The 15679-nt window shown below is 44.9% G+C and overlaps 1 protein-coding gene across 5 annotated transcripts in view; it reads right to left on the minus strand.

Annotated features, from left to right (window-relative positions):
* HNRNPUL1 (heterogeneous nuclear ribonucleoprotein U like 1) overlaps window positions 1-15679 on the minus strand; it is a 34069-nt gene that overhangs the window by 10173 nt on the left and 8217 nt on the right. For all 5 annotated transcript variants that reach the window (XM_043435389.1, XM_043435386.1, XM_043435385.1 and 2 more), the window contains exons 4-10: window positions 15003-15076; window positions 13113-13252; window positions 11427-11526; window positions 9566-9678; window positions 4146-4412; window positions 2902-3024; window positions 2673-2801 (exon numbers count right to left, since the gene is read on the minus strand). In XM_043435389.1, coding sequence (XP_043291324.1) covers window positions 2673-2801; window positions 2902-3024; window positions 4146-4412; window positions 9566-9678; window positions 11427-11526; window positions 13113-13252; window positions 15003-15076 — 946 coding nt within the window. The remainder of the gene's footprint in view (window positions 1-2672; window positions 2802-2901; window positions 3025-4145; window positions 4413-9565; window positions 9679-11426; window positions 11527-13112; window positions 13253-15002; window positions 15077-15679) is intronic.

Below are 15679 nucleotides of genomic sequence, written 5' to 3' on the forward strand. Positions count from 1 at the left end.
TTAGGAGTCAGCTGCACATCGACCTACCCCTCATTGCCAAGGTTGGTGGGGGAGGAAATGCCAGGATCTGGCCTGGAGCCTGCTATGAATCTTCTATACACACATCTACCCACACAGGCTTTCCTGGAATACCCTTTTTGATGTTTAAGCCAAAACAGGTCAAACCACTGGCTTCAGACCTCTTCCCAGGCCTCAGTAACCTCTAGTTTGGGGCCCCAAGTCAATCCTCTAATCTGTGGTGAGCCAGAGAACCCTCCTCCCCACCCCACCTCACCTTCAGAGTTTGTGTTCTGTTGCCTTGCTGTTGGCCTGGAGCACTTGGCCTGACCTGCATGTTCCTTCACCAGGAGGCCAGCAGCCCTGGAGACCACAGGGGCACCTGGAGAAGCCCTGGACCCTGTCCTGAGCGAGCCGGTGGCACAAGCCAAAAGGGCCAACAGTGAGTCTTTACAGTGCCCTGCAGTTCTATGCCTGGCTGAGGGGTTGGGGGCCTGACCTTCAGAGAAAGCACATTTTGCAATGTTGGACGGAGATGTTAAGACAATTTACCCCTAGGATTATAAACATTTTAGACCACATTCTTTCCTCTATATGTGAAATGGGTTTCACAGCTGATTTAACTAGCAAACTGAGAAAAAGGGAGGCAGAGAATACTTGTGGTATCCAAAAAAATAATTCTCAAGGTATGGACTACAATTCCAAAATGCCCTGACAAGAAATGGGGCAAGGTGACGCCAGGGTTAATTTAAACAAAGTCTTCAAAGGGGAAGAAGGCTGGCTATACCCATTACTGATGGGGCTGGACTGGGGCAGCAACCCTGAGTGGCTCTTGGACTACCCTGTGCCCCTCTCCCATAAATGCAGTCTAAACATTGGCCCAATTAGTTGTTTTATCAAAATTTAGTATTATGGGATCATGTCTGCCTTCACAAATGTGAGTCTTTAGGGCTTAATCCCAGGGTTGCAGGATCGGTCACGAGATAAAAGTACACCTTTCCAGGGAACTCCTTGGTGATCCAGTGGATAAGACTCCACATTTCCATTTCCACTATGTGTGCGGGGGTGGGGTGGGGTGGGGGGTAGGGAGAGAGTGCGTTTGATCCTTGGGGAACTAAGACCCCCCCCCATGCTGCACAGTGGGGCCAAGAAAAAAAAAATCACTTGTAAAAAAATTTAAAAGTACACCTTTTTCATGTTCACCTTCCAGAAAAGCAGAACCCAGTGTAAATCTTGTATCTCCACCATGACAGAAGAGTATCAACAGTATTGTAGTTTTGGCCAACTTTCAGTTTTCTAGTATAATTGTTTCATCAGCAAACCAGATTTCCACTCTCAGTATCTAACTGGCGAGACTGTGTAATTTACCTGTCATGGAGAACCATCACCAACTAGTAGTCTTTTTTTTGTCTTAAGTTCTGTGTGTTCCTTTCAAAGGTTGGATATTAAGGAATCAATTTTTCAACTCTGAACACTAGATTACCAGTGTATTATAAAAGGATATAATGCAGGAACAACCTGATGGAACAGACGCAAAGGGCAAGCTATGTGGAACGTGCCACCCTCCCCGAATCTCCACTGTTCACCAACCCAGAAGCTCCAGCTTGTTTTCTCTAAGATGTTCTCTCCTATACAAAAGCACCTTGATCTCTTGGGAGTTTCCAACCACCTTTGTTTTCTTTCTAAAAGGTCGTGAGTTAGTTGGATGAATAATGGATCTATCGCTGCTCCACATGGCTTGTGGGATCTTAGTTCCTCCACCAGGAATTGAAAACAGGGGCCTCCTGCAGTGGAGTGCAGAGTCCTAATCACTGGACCACCAGGAATTCTTTTCAACCACCTTTCTGATCAGTCAATCACTAAAGCCAGCTCCAACCTCACCAGGAGCCCTTTAAACTCATGGTAACCAAGTACCCAGGGCCACACTCATGGAAGGCACTCCAGTTAAGGCTGCCAGGTCAGCAGTGCTACTTAGTTTATATATTTGCACACTTAGACAAAACCTGCTACTTGAGAAAGACTTCAGGACAAATATCAAGGATGATGTCTCACACGTGGTGCTAACGAGGAACTTTAACCGTTTGGGTCGCTCATACTTTTAATGTGAAGAACCCTGCTCTTCACTGAAATGCAGGTAGAAAATACATGACATATACATGTACCTGATAGTCATAAGAACATGCCGAGAGAGGCTGGGACAGACCCATTCTGTAGATTAACAACAATCTCCAGTTCCTACATGCCAGTCTCCATGTTAGGTGTGTGAGCACCATTCTGAGCTCTGTTTTCCAGATCAGGAGACTTAACAGTCAAAGGATAAAGTCTGCTGCCCAAAGGCATGCAGCTAGCAAGTGGCAGAGCTGGGATTCAAGCCCAGGTCTGCTTGGCTCAGAAATCTAAGCTTTTCCATCTCACACAATTGCTCTCACCTGACGATATTCTTTTGGGCTGCTGGGGGCTTGAGCCAGGTCTGGATCGCTGCCCCCTGACCCCCGGCAGACTGGACTCAGAAAGCTATGTCAAGACTCTGGGACTTTGCCACCACATATAGCTGACCTCTGACCAATACTGTAGTCCAAGAGCATTAACGGGGAAAAAAAAAAAGGAGAGAGGACTTCCCAGGTACCCAAAAGGCCCCTTCCCTCTCCTGGGGTACGAAGGTCACCAGTAAGTACCTGATCTAGGATATAGTTGCGCTTCTTGCGGGCAGCAATCTGGATGAGACGGTTGAGGCACTGAGTGGCCTGCTGGATCAGGACATCCCAGCGGCCGGCATAGTTTCGCTGACGGCGTAGGCCCATTACCTGTGGGCAGGGAGTGGTGAGGGGTGGGTGGGGGTCCTGTTTGCTAGGCAGCAGGCAGGGAGCAGGGGGGGGCGGGTAAAGAGAGAGGGGCTGTGCTTACCCGCATCTTATCCATGATGGCATTGGTACCCAGGATGTTGTACTTCTTGGAGGGGTTGGAGGCTGCATGTTTGATGGCCCACGTGGTTTTCCCAGCAGCGGGCAGGCCCACCATCATTAGAATCTACGAAAACAGGACCAAGAGGGGCGCGGTGAACAGTGTGTACCACGGCAGCCTGGCATCACCACTCACTGGGGACCGTGAGGGTGACTCTAAACCTCACAGCCATCTCTGGGAAATGGAAGCAGTTAACAGTGTCTACCTCATAGTATTGCTGTTGGGAGTGAAACAGGATGAGGGTTGTGAGACTTTCAGCAGAGGGCCTGCTGTTACCATGAATATTAACATTTCTGTTTAGGCAGCATTCAGGGGTGTCTGACAGGGAAAGGCCCACGGAATAGGCACAAGGAGTGGTACAACATTCCTGGAGTCTCAGATGGCGACAAATGTATGTGCAAGGACAAGCACCATTTCTAATTAGTACATTTAAAATTTGGCAAACACTGGATGCAAGTGAAATGTCCAAGAAGAGGAAAATAGTTTGTGAGGTTACTAACAACAAATTTCAAAGAGGTGTTCACGTAGTTAAGATAAAAGCACACCAAAAAATGTAAAGTGAAAGGGCAGGGTATCAAAATGCTTACTTATACTGTAAGATCTCAATAATAAAATGTGTGTAAAACCAGTACCTAATACAGAAAAAAGCATAGGATAAACTTCAAAACACTTAAAAGGAAACATTTGTAGATGGTGGAATTACGGGAAACTCTCCTTTATATTTCCTTTATATTAATTTTCTAGAATAAACGCAAATCACTTATACACCAGAAAAAACAAAAAAAATTATTTGAGAACCAAGACCAGGAGTACAGCTTTTGCAGCCGAATCAGCTCCAAGCCCAGGTGCCATTTTGGTTCTCAGACAGGCTTGGGCAGGAGTGTGGAGCCACACAACCTCCTCCAAGAACCTGCTCACCAGAAAGTGCCTTCGCATCCTTTTCCTGCTGGACGGCCTCCTTTCTCAAGATTCTGACCTCACTTGAGGAGCACTGTGGCAACTTCTGGGATCTTTCTGGTATTTAGTTACGATAGCCCTGCCCTCTTTGGCCTAAGCCACGCCCACACCCCCTCACTCTCCCCCAAACTAGGCAGCTCTGCCACACTCAGCTGCGGGCAGGCCTCCTGTCTAGGCAGCAGCATGGCTCTGCAGAGGCAGCCACCCAGGCAGGCTTCCAGGCCCCTCACCTCACACTCTGCCTTGCTCTTTGGTCCGACGGTGCCCCGGATGCGCTCACTCAGGGGAAGGTGCTGGATGAAGGTGAAGCCTGGGAGGACGGAACAGTAGGGCTCTGCCCGCTGCCCGAAATTGAACTCCACCGCACAGTTCTTCACCAGGACGTGAGGGTAGAGCGCCTGACCCCCTAAGGCTTCCTTCTGGATTCGGAAGGCAATGCCCATCCACTTCCCATTTTTGGTGAAGGAAAGTTCCACGTCATTTCCACATTCAAAGTCCTAGGGAAAAAAATCCAAAGAAAAGTAAGTTCCAATGCTCTGCGTAAGGTACCAGGAACCATGAGTCAGGGAGCAGATGTAGGGGGTGGAAACAGCTTTGACCCAGATTCAAGTGCAGCCCTCCTCAACAGCCCAAGGCCCTCTTTGGCCATAACCCAGAAGTGGATGTGAAGTGTTTAATTTTAGGAAGTTCCAAGTATTTGAGTCTTGTGCCTAGCCTGAGATGGAGAGGAGGCTGTCCTGTCCATTCTCGACTCCCACAAGATAATGGCTGGAAAGAAATTTACAGCAGGACCTGTTAAGCCAAGCCTGGCTCCACAAGTGCATCCATTTATATGTTCAACACGTGCTCCCTGAGTTCCTGCTCTTCTTGATGCATATTCTAGTCATCTGAACCTGACAAGAGCTCAGAGCCTAGTGGGGAACCAGACAAGGACATTATCCTAAATCAGTGAGAACACACACGCAGGATCAAGATTCTCTGAGGAGGAACCTGTAAGCCAAGTCCTGAATAATAAATGTGAACGAGCCAAGTTTTGGGTGAGAAGACAGTCCTAAAGAGAAGTGATTATGTACAAATCTGGCAGTGAGAGGACACAGGGTCAGACTGGCTGAAGCATAAAGAACTGGGAGGTGGTAATTTCAGGTACAGCTGGATAGCTGGAAGGGACCATATTCATTAATTCAACAATTCATTGAGTCCTTACTGATCAGCTGAGGTTTAGTGTCAAGATCCTGTTTAGGAAGGTAGATGGCTTTAGTTCTACCATTTACCACATCTTCAGTTTCCTTATCAAAAAAGATTCCATAATATAGCAGAGTTGTGCTAAGGACTAAACAGATTAATTTATTTCCTACAGAATGAGAGCACGAGTGGGGGGTCTCACTCCCAGATGCCAGACACTGCTCTGGACTGAAGTGTGGGGGTGGGGAAGGAGTTTGAATTTCTGCTAATTGCAGCAGAGCAGAGCCTCTGACTTGTTCCTAAGAGCAGAACTCCCTGGTCAAAATTGTGTTTCACAAAGATCACTTCAGCTGGAGGGCAAAGGTTAATAATTAAGGAAGACTCAAAATTTGGGGTCATACAGCAGACGGGAGCAAAGGCTGAGTTGTATTCCTTTCCCTCCTGCATGCAGAGACAATCTTGGGACTTGCCTTTGAGCAGCTGTGAAAGCCCCCTTCCCCTAAGGAGACTCCTCGCCACCCTCCTCAGTGGTCACGGGGCATAGTTCTACATGGTCCTTTGTGTCTATAAGTACCCATACAGGTAGAGATCACACAGGGCAGACACACAAACATCTGCTGGACTAAATCCTGCCTCAATCCCTGCAGTATGGTCCCTCCCGTGTCTTCTCACCTGAGCAAGAATGGCCCAGGTCACTTTTGCTCTGTTGTGGAAATGAACATGACAGGGGCTAACCTTTTTTATGTCCACCAGCTTCACTATAGGAACTTACCTCACTGTATGGAAACCAGCACCCTCAACTGACAAACCCAGCACAACAGGGCCAACAGTCAAGGACACAAGTCTAACTGTGTCACTTCTGCTAAAATGTTCGTGGATGCTACTCTAGGGCCTAAGGACCCAAAGTCCTTAAGCCTGGCACTGTTCAAAGCGTGTGTTTTCACAGCCTCACCTCTCACACCTCTTTGTGCTGTTCCAGAGGCTCCAAATATTTTATTCCTTATGATTTGCCGAAGTGAGTTATACTGTTCTCTCCACCTGGAAGGTCATTTGGTCCTGTTTTGTGAATGCTGAGAACTCAAGCTCTGACACAAATGTCCTCCCTACTAGTTCCCCTTCAGGTCACTGATTTTTCACACCCTTTCTTAACCCTTCGCTCTGAATCTTTTAAAGTGATGCCATCACTTCATGGCAAACAGATGGGTAAACAGTGGAAACCGTGACAGACTTTATTTTTTTGGGCTCCAAAATCACTGCAGATGGTGATTGCAGCCATGAAATTAGAAGACACTTGCTCCTTGGAAGCAAAGTTATGACCAACCTAGACAGCATATTAAAAAGCAGAGACACTACTTTGCCAGCAAAGGTCCGTCGAGTCAAGGCTATGGTTTTTCCAGTGGTCATGTATAGATGTGAGAGTTGGACTATAAAGAAAGCTAAGGGCTGAAGAATGGATGCTTTTGAACTGTGGTGTTGGAAAAGACTCTTGAGAGTCCCTTGGACTGCAAGGAGATCCAACCAGTCCATCCTAAAGGAAATCAGTCCTGAATATTCATTCGAAGGACTGATGCTGAAGCTGAAACTGCAATACTTTGGCCATCTGAAGTGAAGAACTGACTCATTTGAAAAGACCCTGATGCTGGGAAAGATTGAAGGTGGGAGAAGAAGGGGACAGAAGAAGATGAGATGGTTGGATGGCATCACCGATTCAATGGACATGAGTTTGAGTAAACTCCGGGAGATGGTGATGGACAGGGAGGCCTGGCATGCTGCAATCCACGGGGTTGCAAAGAGTCAGACATGAATGAGCAACTGAACTGAACTGAACTGATCCTTTAAACATAGGAAACTGAACACAGAGTCTTAAAAAACAGAAGTAAAGATGAACTGGTTGAAGTAAGAGTCAAGGCGCAAAGTTCCCAACTGCCACACACTCAGAATATCACACCCAAATGAGAGAGCTTGGGGAACACAAGTCACGTGCTGATGACACACTAAACTGCTACAACCTGTCTGGAGTTGGAGTACAGTCTTCACAGTAGCTATCAAAAATTAAAACTATACCTCTGACTCAGAATTTATGCTTTCAGTAGCATATATCCTACAACTGTATGCCCACAAGAATACAAGAATGTGCGAACTGTTCACTCCAGCACCGCTAAATGTGCTCCAGTGGGGAAGTGGGAGACTAAATCACACAGGACATCCATGAATGGGAACATGAAAAGCTCTCCAAGATACTCTGGTAAGTGGGAAATGATAAACTATCACTGCAGCATCAACTGTTCCAAGAAATAACTTTCAGGTCCACCAGGGGAAACTGACACCTACATCAGAATACTAGGAAGCCACTAAGTAAAACGATGAGAAATTAACCAAATATCTATTAAGAGAGGACTGATTATATAAATGTGGTAGATCAACACAATGACTGCAGACTATATAAAAGAACAAAGAAGTCCTCTAGGTAATGATATTAAAAAAAACCCTCTAAGATATATAGTTAAACAAAGACAGATACAGAATAACATATGTAATATGCTACCTTTTGTATAGAAGAAGAAAAATAATAACCACCTTTGATAAAGAAATGCTGAGTACCAGTGGGTTCATGTGTAGGGGAGGGCATATGTGAACCACAGGTGGAGGAGAAGGGTCTGAAGAAGACTTTATACTGTATACCTTTCTGTATTTCTGAATATTTTTGAAAACCATAAGAATTTATTAACTATCCAACAGTGTTTTAAATTGAGCTAGATTTATACTTTCTGTGTAGACAGGGGAAAGATAGCTGAGATTTACTGTTAAATAAAAAAAAAAAAATGCAAGGTTTGGAACAGTGTGCAGAATATAAACATGGTTAATTTTTATTTAAGAAAACATGCTTTTTATTAAAAAGATAATGAGGTCATGACTGACAAAGGAAGACTTGAGAAATTGTTTTAGACTAAAAAGACATGACAAGAAAATGCAGTCAGTGATCCTGGACTGGATCCTGAACTACAAACCAAATTGTGCTAAAGGATACTGCTGGGACAGCTGACAAAATTTAACCATGGACTGTGGAGTAGATAATAGCATTAAATCAACATTAAATTTGATTACTGTGGTTAAGAGAATAGCTTTATTAAGAAATGCATGCTAAATATTAAGGAATAAAGACAGAAAGTAGGCATCTTACTCTCAAACAGGTCAGATAAAAATCATATACATACACATACATATATTTGTGAAAAATGGTAAAGCAAACATTAGAATTTGGACAAGGTTCTATGGAAATTCTATCAAAGAGGGGAGGAAAAAAGACAGAAAGAAAAAAAGAGTACCGTGTACATAACTATGAGGGAGAGAGGGAGAAGGGAGAGGGAACGGGGCCAAGAGGAAGCACCCACCTGGCCAACCACTCTCCTGGGGCTGCATGGCATATCCTTAAGACATTTAACTTCCAATGGTCACAGTGTTAAAGAGTATTTCCTGAGCATTCATTCTCTGCCAGACACTGTTGTTAAGTGCTTTTAACGGTTTACCTTAATCACACTATATGAAATTCTGAGGTAGGTGTGAGAATTCTAAGAGGAAACTGAAACAAACAGGGAGGGCAGGCTGTCCAGGGCTGTGAGCTGAAAAGCAGGGAGTGGGTCTGGGCCTGGGCCTAGGGATTCCGGCCCCAGAACCATCAGTCACACTCTACACTTCTGTGAGTGCTGGTCACTGCTCTTGGAGACTGAAGTTCAGCAGCAGTTCAGGTCTCTTCTATCTTGTTCTGTATTTTGCATCCATCCCATCCTCCTAAAAGGCAATGCACTATTGGAAGCCTGGCTAAACCAATGAGGTGAAGGAAGGGAGAAGATCTGGAATGAGATGATGCTAAAGTGGGGGCAAGAGCCAACACCACTGTCCTTGAGAACACAGAGGCTATTCCATGGGCTTCCCAGGTGGTACTGATGCTGAAGAATTTGACTGTCAACGCAGGAGACACAAGAGACAAGGGTTTGATCCCTGGATCAGGAAGATCCCCTGGAGAAGGAAATGGCAACCCGCTCCAGTATTCTTGGAGAAAATTCCATGGATAGAGGAGCCTGGCAGGCTACAGTCCATGGGCTTGAAAAGATTCAGACACAATTGAGCACCTATGCATGCAGACTATTCCATAGCAAAGGGAAATAATTCCTTAGTTTGCTTAGGAAATGTCACTCTGGTATCTAGGAGTTGTACACATCTGACATCCCCAAACATCTTCAGGATGCCATCTGAGGACTTTGCACAAAAGGCCAGAGGGGGAAGAATAGCAGAATTTTGCACAAAATGACCACAAACATTTCAGTGTGTCAAAGGGAAACAGAGTATGGTGAGAGCGGCTGGACAAAGCGCAGACAACGGACAGAGGTATTCTGAAAAAAACGTTGCAGGCTGACCTCACAGGACCAACATTTGGTTCTGTCAACTCCCACGGGCTGCCAGCACTCACCGCAAAGCAGCCAATTACATCATTCTCTGCAAACTTGTCTCCATAGTTTTCAAAGCGGCTATTGGTGGACTTCTTCCCAGTGCCTCCGTAGCCATAGGAGAAAGGCTCTTCACCTGAGGGAAGAAACAGGCAAAGTCCGGTTAAACCTGTGATGGTCACAATGGCCTTTATGGCTGTTACATAGTTTTAAATTGAAACAAAAGAAACATTTTCTCTGCCAGTTTTACTAATCAGGTGCTTTTGGGGGAGGAGGTAAGAATGTTTCCATTGAAAGGAAGCCCTTCACCATGCAGAGTTTCTGAGGGTTTGATGGCTTTAGGTGTTAAGTCTGAGAGTTTGAGCTGACCTAAACTGCCTTGAACAGAAAGGGAGAACTGGGGAAAAAAGGGAGGAGGGAAGAGAGAAGCCAGGATGGAGGAAGGCTATACACTAAGGCACATTTCTTCCCTGTGACATTCAACATTCAGTTAAGTCTCCTAACAGTGTCTGTTTTTGGTGTCAGTGAGTTTTGGTCAGAAATCAGTAAAGGGGTTTTGCTTCTGCAGATCACGAGGTCTAACTGGTAAGAAAGGGACTGATTGCCTCAGGCTACACAACTGGGTTCTGAAGCAAGATGACTGAGACCCCAAGGGCCCTGGCTGACATCTGAGTTACAGATATATTAGGCCAGAAACGTAAGTTCTGCCAGTAAAGCAGGCGCCAACAAGCATGAATTCCAGGCCCAGCTCTAGCCTGAATCAGCTGTGTAACCTGGACATCTGCTTGATTCTTCTGGGCTTTACATGTTTATCTGTATCAACTATTGTCCATTTACCTCTCAAAACTGAAACAAAGATAAAAGGAGATGACATGAATCTTAAATAAAACTACTAATACACATCAAAATGAAAACTGTACACTGCTTTTAACCTACCATTTCTACTTTTATGGCTCAGACTAATTACATACAAGGAGAGCTCAAGTGTTTTACTATAAAAATTTGTAATCAACATAAATGACCTACAAAACATTTATAAATAGGTAATACAATTATAAAATGAAAAGTTATGCAGTGGTCAAAAAACCTATACTTATTTACAAAAATATAACAATCAATATTAAGTGGGAAAAAGCAGTCAGGCTCCAACAACTTCTATAACATATCCCATTTGAGATACACAAAGGACAAAAGAACTGCCTGGAAGAATGCAGATGAAAATGTTAACACTGGTCATTATCTCACAGGTTTAGAGAAATTTTCATTTCCCCGTCTCTGTAATGGTCTGAATTTTCACAAGGAGCAGACGTAATTTTCAATCAGAATCTTTATATGATCAAGAAAGTCTCACCATGGGTCACTGAAATCAGTCACCTGGGGCCAGAAAGTCATTAGGACCCGGGGAATCTGTGAAAATTCAAAACCTCTCAAGACAGCCCCTCCCTGCCCCTCTCTGCCAGCCAGCCCTGGCCCCACTGGTCTTTGCTTTCTCTTTTACTCTGGGTTAGGCTCTGGACAGAAGACTCCAGACAGAACCCAATGAAAGCTGAGGACCTTATTACTTTCACAATGGTTTGAGAACAGGAGACAACTGGTCTTTTTTTTTTTTTAAAGGGAGCAGTTTTCTGAAGAGAACTTTGGACCCTGTTCTTAAAGATGAAGGATAAATTTTTTGTAGAAAAGTTGTTGTATAACTGTGGTCCTTCCAGTTGAACCCTGTAAGTCTGAAGCTAGGCAGCACCACAAACCTAATCCCTGTTGTCTATTCCACCCCAGGGTAGTTCTGTTCTGGGTCCAGTGCGGGAGACGGAAGCTGAGGAAGCTTGAGAATCCAGGGATCAAGGTACCTGCTCTACTCTGGACTGCTTGGCTGGCCTCCCTTACCTAGCTGAGTGCTGCAGGAGTCCAGGGACCAACCGATGCGGACCACGTGTGGGTCGGGCTCTGTAGACGGAAGGTGCTTCACAGAGATTTCTTCATTAATCTGCGGACAGAGAAAAAGGAGGCTCAGAACTGATTCTCTGGAGGCTGACAGTTTAGGAGGCAAAACAGGTGAGAAGTGCACAGATGTTAAAAAAACAGGAATGGCTTCTGTGGCTGGGGAAATGTATCTGAGCTGTGTGAAGGGCCAGCTATACTGAAACCAGGGCCTCCAGAGGGCTCAGGAGAGTTCAGGGCCACAGAGATGGGAATTCTAAAACTAGTTATTTTTTAGCTTTAATACTGGCTACAAGGCAAACAGGGACTCAGAATATTTGGTATGGAAACATAAATTGGTGTAATGTCTTTGGGGGGGCAACTTAGCAGTCTTATTATTAACAGCAAATGCACATGCTCTAAACCAAGCAATTCAACTTCCAGTCTATCCTAGAGATATATACACACAAAAATATGCAGTGTGGTGGTCTTTATGTTGAAAAGGAAGGAAGGAAGAGAGGGGAAGAGGAAGAAAGAAAAAAACCATCTGTAAAGTACCAGTCACATGAAGGCACATCCATGCCACAGAATGATGCAGTAGTTAAAAAGAATGAAGCAGGGCTAATACACTGGTACGAAAAAATGTTCAAGATATAGTATTAAGTAAAAGGAGCAGAAAAAATAAAAGGCACCTTCTGACTTAACTTTTAATTAGCAGTGAGATTATCTAATAACCAATACTTATTAATTTGAGACTTTTGGAAAGTTACTCTAATAACTGACTTTTGGACACATGTTTTTCACATTTTAACATCTCGAGTCAGTATGTATCTTAACAACTGATGTCTGAAAGTACTATGTTAGTATAACTGGCAGTTTCTCTATGCACACAAAACAATGTGCAACTTAGAATCAAGTGTCTTAGTCAGTCAAAAACAAAAACCCTTGGTCTTAGTTTCCACCTCTTGAAAAGGGGGGACAAGAGCACATATTTTGTGATGAGACTGTGAGGATTAATGGAGATATCCATGCAAAGAACTTGGCACTGTACCTAGCACATGCAAAGTATTCTATAGATATTAGCTATCATAAGTTTGGATATACAAAGGATACACAAGAAACTGTTAACACATAAGTTATCTCTAGAGGGTAGGATAGGGGCTAGGAGGATGTGAAGGTTTTTACTCTTCTGTGCTATCTGACCTTTTACTGAACATGATCAGGTATTATTTTCATAAATACACTTTGACGTGGAACTGTGGAGAGATAATGGTAGAGGGTATCCGGATAGCAGAACCTTTCTTTGCCCCACTCTCGCCTGGCCTCCCTTTAACTGGCCAGGGCCAATTCTTTCCAGCTCACCATTTTTCCAAACAACTCCTTTCACCAGCTCTACAAACATGTCACCCTCAAATGGCTGGCTATACAGCACCTAGGTCAAACCCCATCAAGGAAAAAATCCGCTTAATGAAGCAACGTACGCCTTGCTTTCCCCATGTAATATTTAGCAATGACACAGTTCTCCTGAGTTCATTTTACTTTTTCTTTGGCCTGAACATAAAATTCGTGTTTAATCACATCTCTTTTGCAATCATGGCTCTGACCAAGGATGGACCTGCTTTCTGTCCCCACCCCTCTGTTGCCCCCACTCACCTTCATCTCAAAGCACACACGGCCCCTTCTGACCCCATAGCTGGCACGGGCTCCTGACCACAGGTATGCAAAACCTTCAATCGTGAGCGGGTAGCCACTACTCCGGTCTCGGGCCACCTTGAAATGGAGGTCGCAGTTATCTGTGGAGGAAAAAGCCTGTAGTTGGCTGATGTTTTAGTGGTCCCCAGAGGGACAGGCAGAGGTAAGTTTCCAAAGAGTGTTAACCAAAAGTACACAAGCTGACATGCTGTGGGGACACGTTCCCGAGAAACCAGCCACACCACCTAGCCATTCTCTTTTAGGACAAACGCCCTGCAACACTGCAAACTGGATTGCACAGGATGAAAGCTGCCACTCCACTTAGGAACTAAGGTTCTTCACCTGGCTGGGGTCCAAGGATGGCTGCCAAGGGGGCTCCCGAAAATAATACACACATGCCTCTAATGGGCTAGTGGTAAAGAACCCGCGTGCCAGTGTAAGAGACATAAGAGAGGTGGGTTCAATCTCTGGGTCTGGAAGATCCCCTGGAGGAGGACATGGCAATCCACTCCAGTATTTCAGTTTGGAGAATCCCATGGACAGAGGAGCCTACAGTCCATAGGGTCACGAAGAGTCGGACACAACTGATGTGACTTAGCATGTACACTTGCTAGGGAGAGGGTCAGTATCCTTTCAAATGATTCTAGAATTTAAGGTTACTCTCAAGTGATTTTAGAATTTAGCAAAGATTAACACCCAACACCATAAACGTCAACCATCTCCCATGCTAACTCTATCAGTGTGAGATATCAGTCAGACTCCTGCTGCCAGGAGCTGCACAAACAGCTGACCCTGATCCACACCCACCACCCAGGACCACTGTCAGGAGCACCACAGGCTCCCAGCTCCTCATGCGGGCCTAGGATTCTGTGGCTCAGACTCTCCCCACTCTTCCAGGAGCCACTTACGTCTCCGGGAAAGTCTTTCCTGTCTGTCTCGTCCAGTAGGCTCTCTCCTTTCTCTAAAGGCTGAGTACCGTGGTCTGTATATTTGGCATTTAATCAGATGCTGTTTCACGAACCACTGCCACCCAATACTTAAAATTTTAATGCTCACTTTTACTCTGAATCCTTAGAATCCTGTGGTAAAAGGGACTGTATACGAGATGTCTTTACCTCTTTTAAAGCATGTAGCCATTGGTTTATCAACGTGAGCTATGTAAATAAGTACACAAATGAACAGCTGTTAACTTTCTGCTCAGTTGAAAAGTGCAGTCCTCAGACCTGACTGGGCTTCTGGGTGTGTTCAAAAATTCAGATTCACAGGCTCTACCACTTAAGAGTTTACCTGAGGAGGGACAGGTACATTTGTTCCTGTAAGTATTTAGATGCACAGTCAAGGGGGAAGTCACTTATCTAGAGAAAACAAAACTGAACTGGGGGACAGAGAGAGCAGGGCAGGCCAGGTTAACGTCGGAGGAGACGAGGCAGCATTGGTTTCACCAGGAACATGAGCAGTTGATGGAAACTAGGGAAATGGCTGTCAAAGAGTTAAGTTTCTCCAGCAGCACTCAGGTTCCTTTCTTGATTAGACGGCAACTTTACAGGGTGTTCAGGGTTTTCCAATTTGCTCTCTGATGAATGTCACTGAAAGTCCCTTGAGGTATAAGAGCAGGATTCTTCCTCTCTGAAGAGAAGCTTAGAGAAGTAGAATGACTTGACCAGAATCTCACAGATAGAGCTGAAGTAAATCTTCTGTCTCCAAACCAACATCCTGACTCCAGGGCTCTGCTATTTCTCACATCTGAACTAACACTGCTCTGGACAGTGCCAGGTGGGGATTTTGTGAAGGCAAAGGCAGTTTCCTTACACTGACTGAAAACAGTACTGAATAGGCACTCCAAGGACTCACATGTGTCAATGGCCACAAGGGTGTCGTCAAAGTCATCTTCATCCTCTTCAGCCGGAGGCTGAGGAGATCGCCCCCTGCGTCATAAACAGGTATCAGTCACAGGAGAACAGACGGACAAGGAAAGAAGGGACCTCAAGGTTCTGCTGGAATTTACAAGTGGCCTCCAAGCTGCTTCCTGAATTTCAAGTTCTTCCCACAGAGGTTAGCAAAAGAACTGTGGAACCCTACATCCTTGCAATGAGAGCAATGACTATTAACTACCAGGGTGGGGTCAGGGACTGGAGAGTGTGTGCTCTGCTAAAGAGGGCCATGAGAATCATTTAAAGAACTTCTTGAAAAAATACGACTCTCTCTCACCCTCAGATTCTGATCCACCCCTCTACATGCTGAACACTGCCTTCACACTGAACTTTGCTATTGATGGGAGGTTATAGTAGCCCAAAGGGTACTGGGCCAGGAAGGGCAATCTGTAAGAATTTGGATAAACCTGTTATTATAATCTGTCCATATTCCAGGCTTCCTAAAACTCCACATCTGAAAGGATTTGAAATGACCCATTTTTTGTCTTCTTCTCTTTTAAAAGTGTCCTAAATCATGAACGAAATTTATTCCGACCAAAATACTAAAAGGGACTGTGTGAAAATACTGGCTGTTTCCAACATATGGGAATAAGAGAA

This window comes from Cervus canadensis, chromosome 18 (genome assembly GCF_019320065.1).
Source record: "Cervus canadensis isolate Bull #8, Minnesota chromosome 18, ASM1932006v1, whole genome shotgun sequence".
NCBI classification, from domain to species: domain Eukaryota; kingdom Metazoa; phylum Chordata; class Mammalia; order Artiodactyla; family Cervidae; genus Cervus; species Cervus canadensis.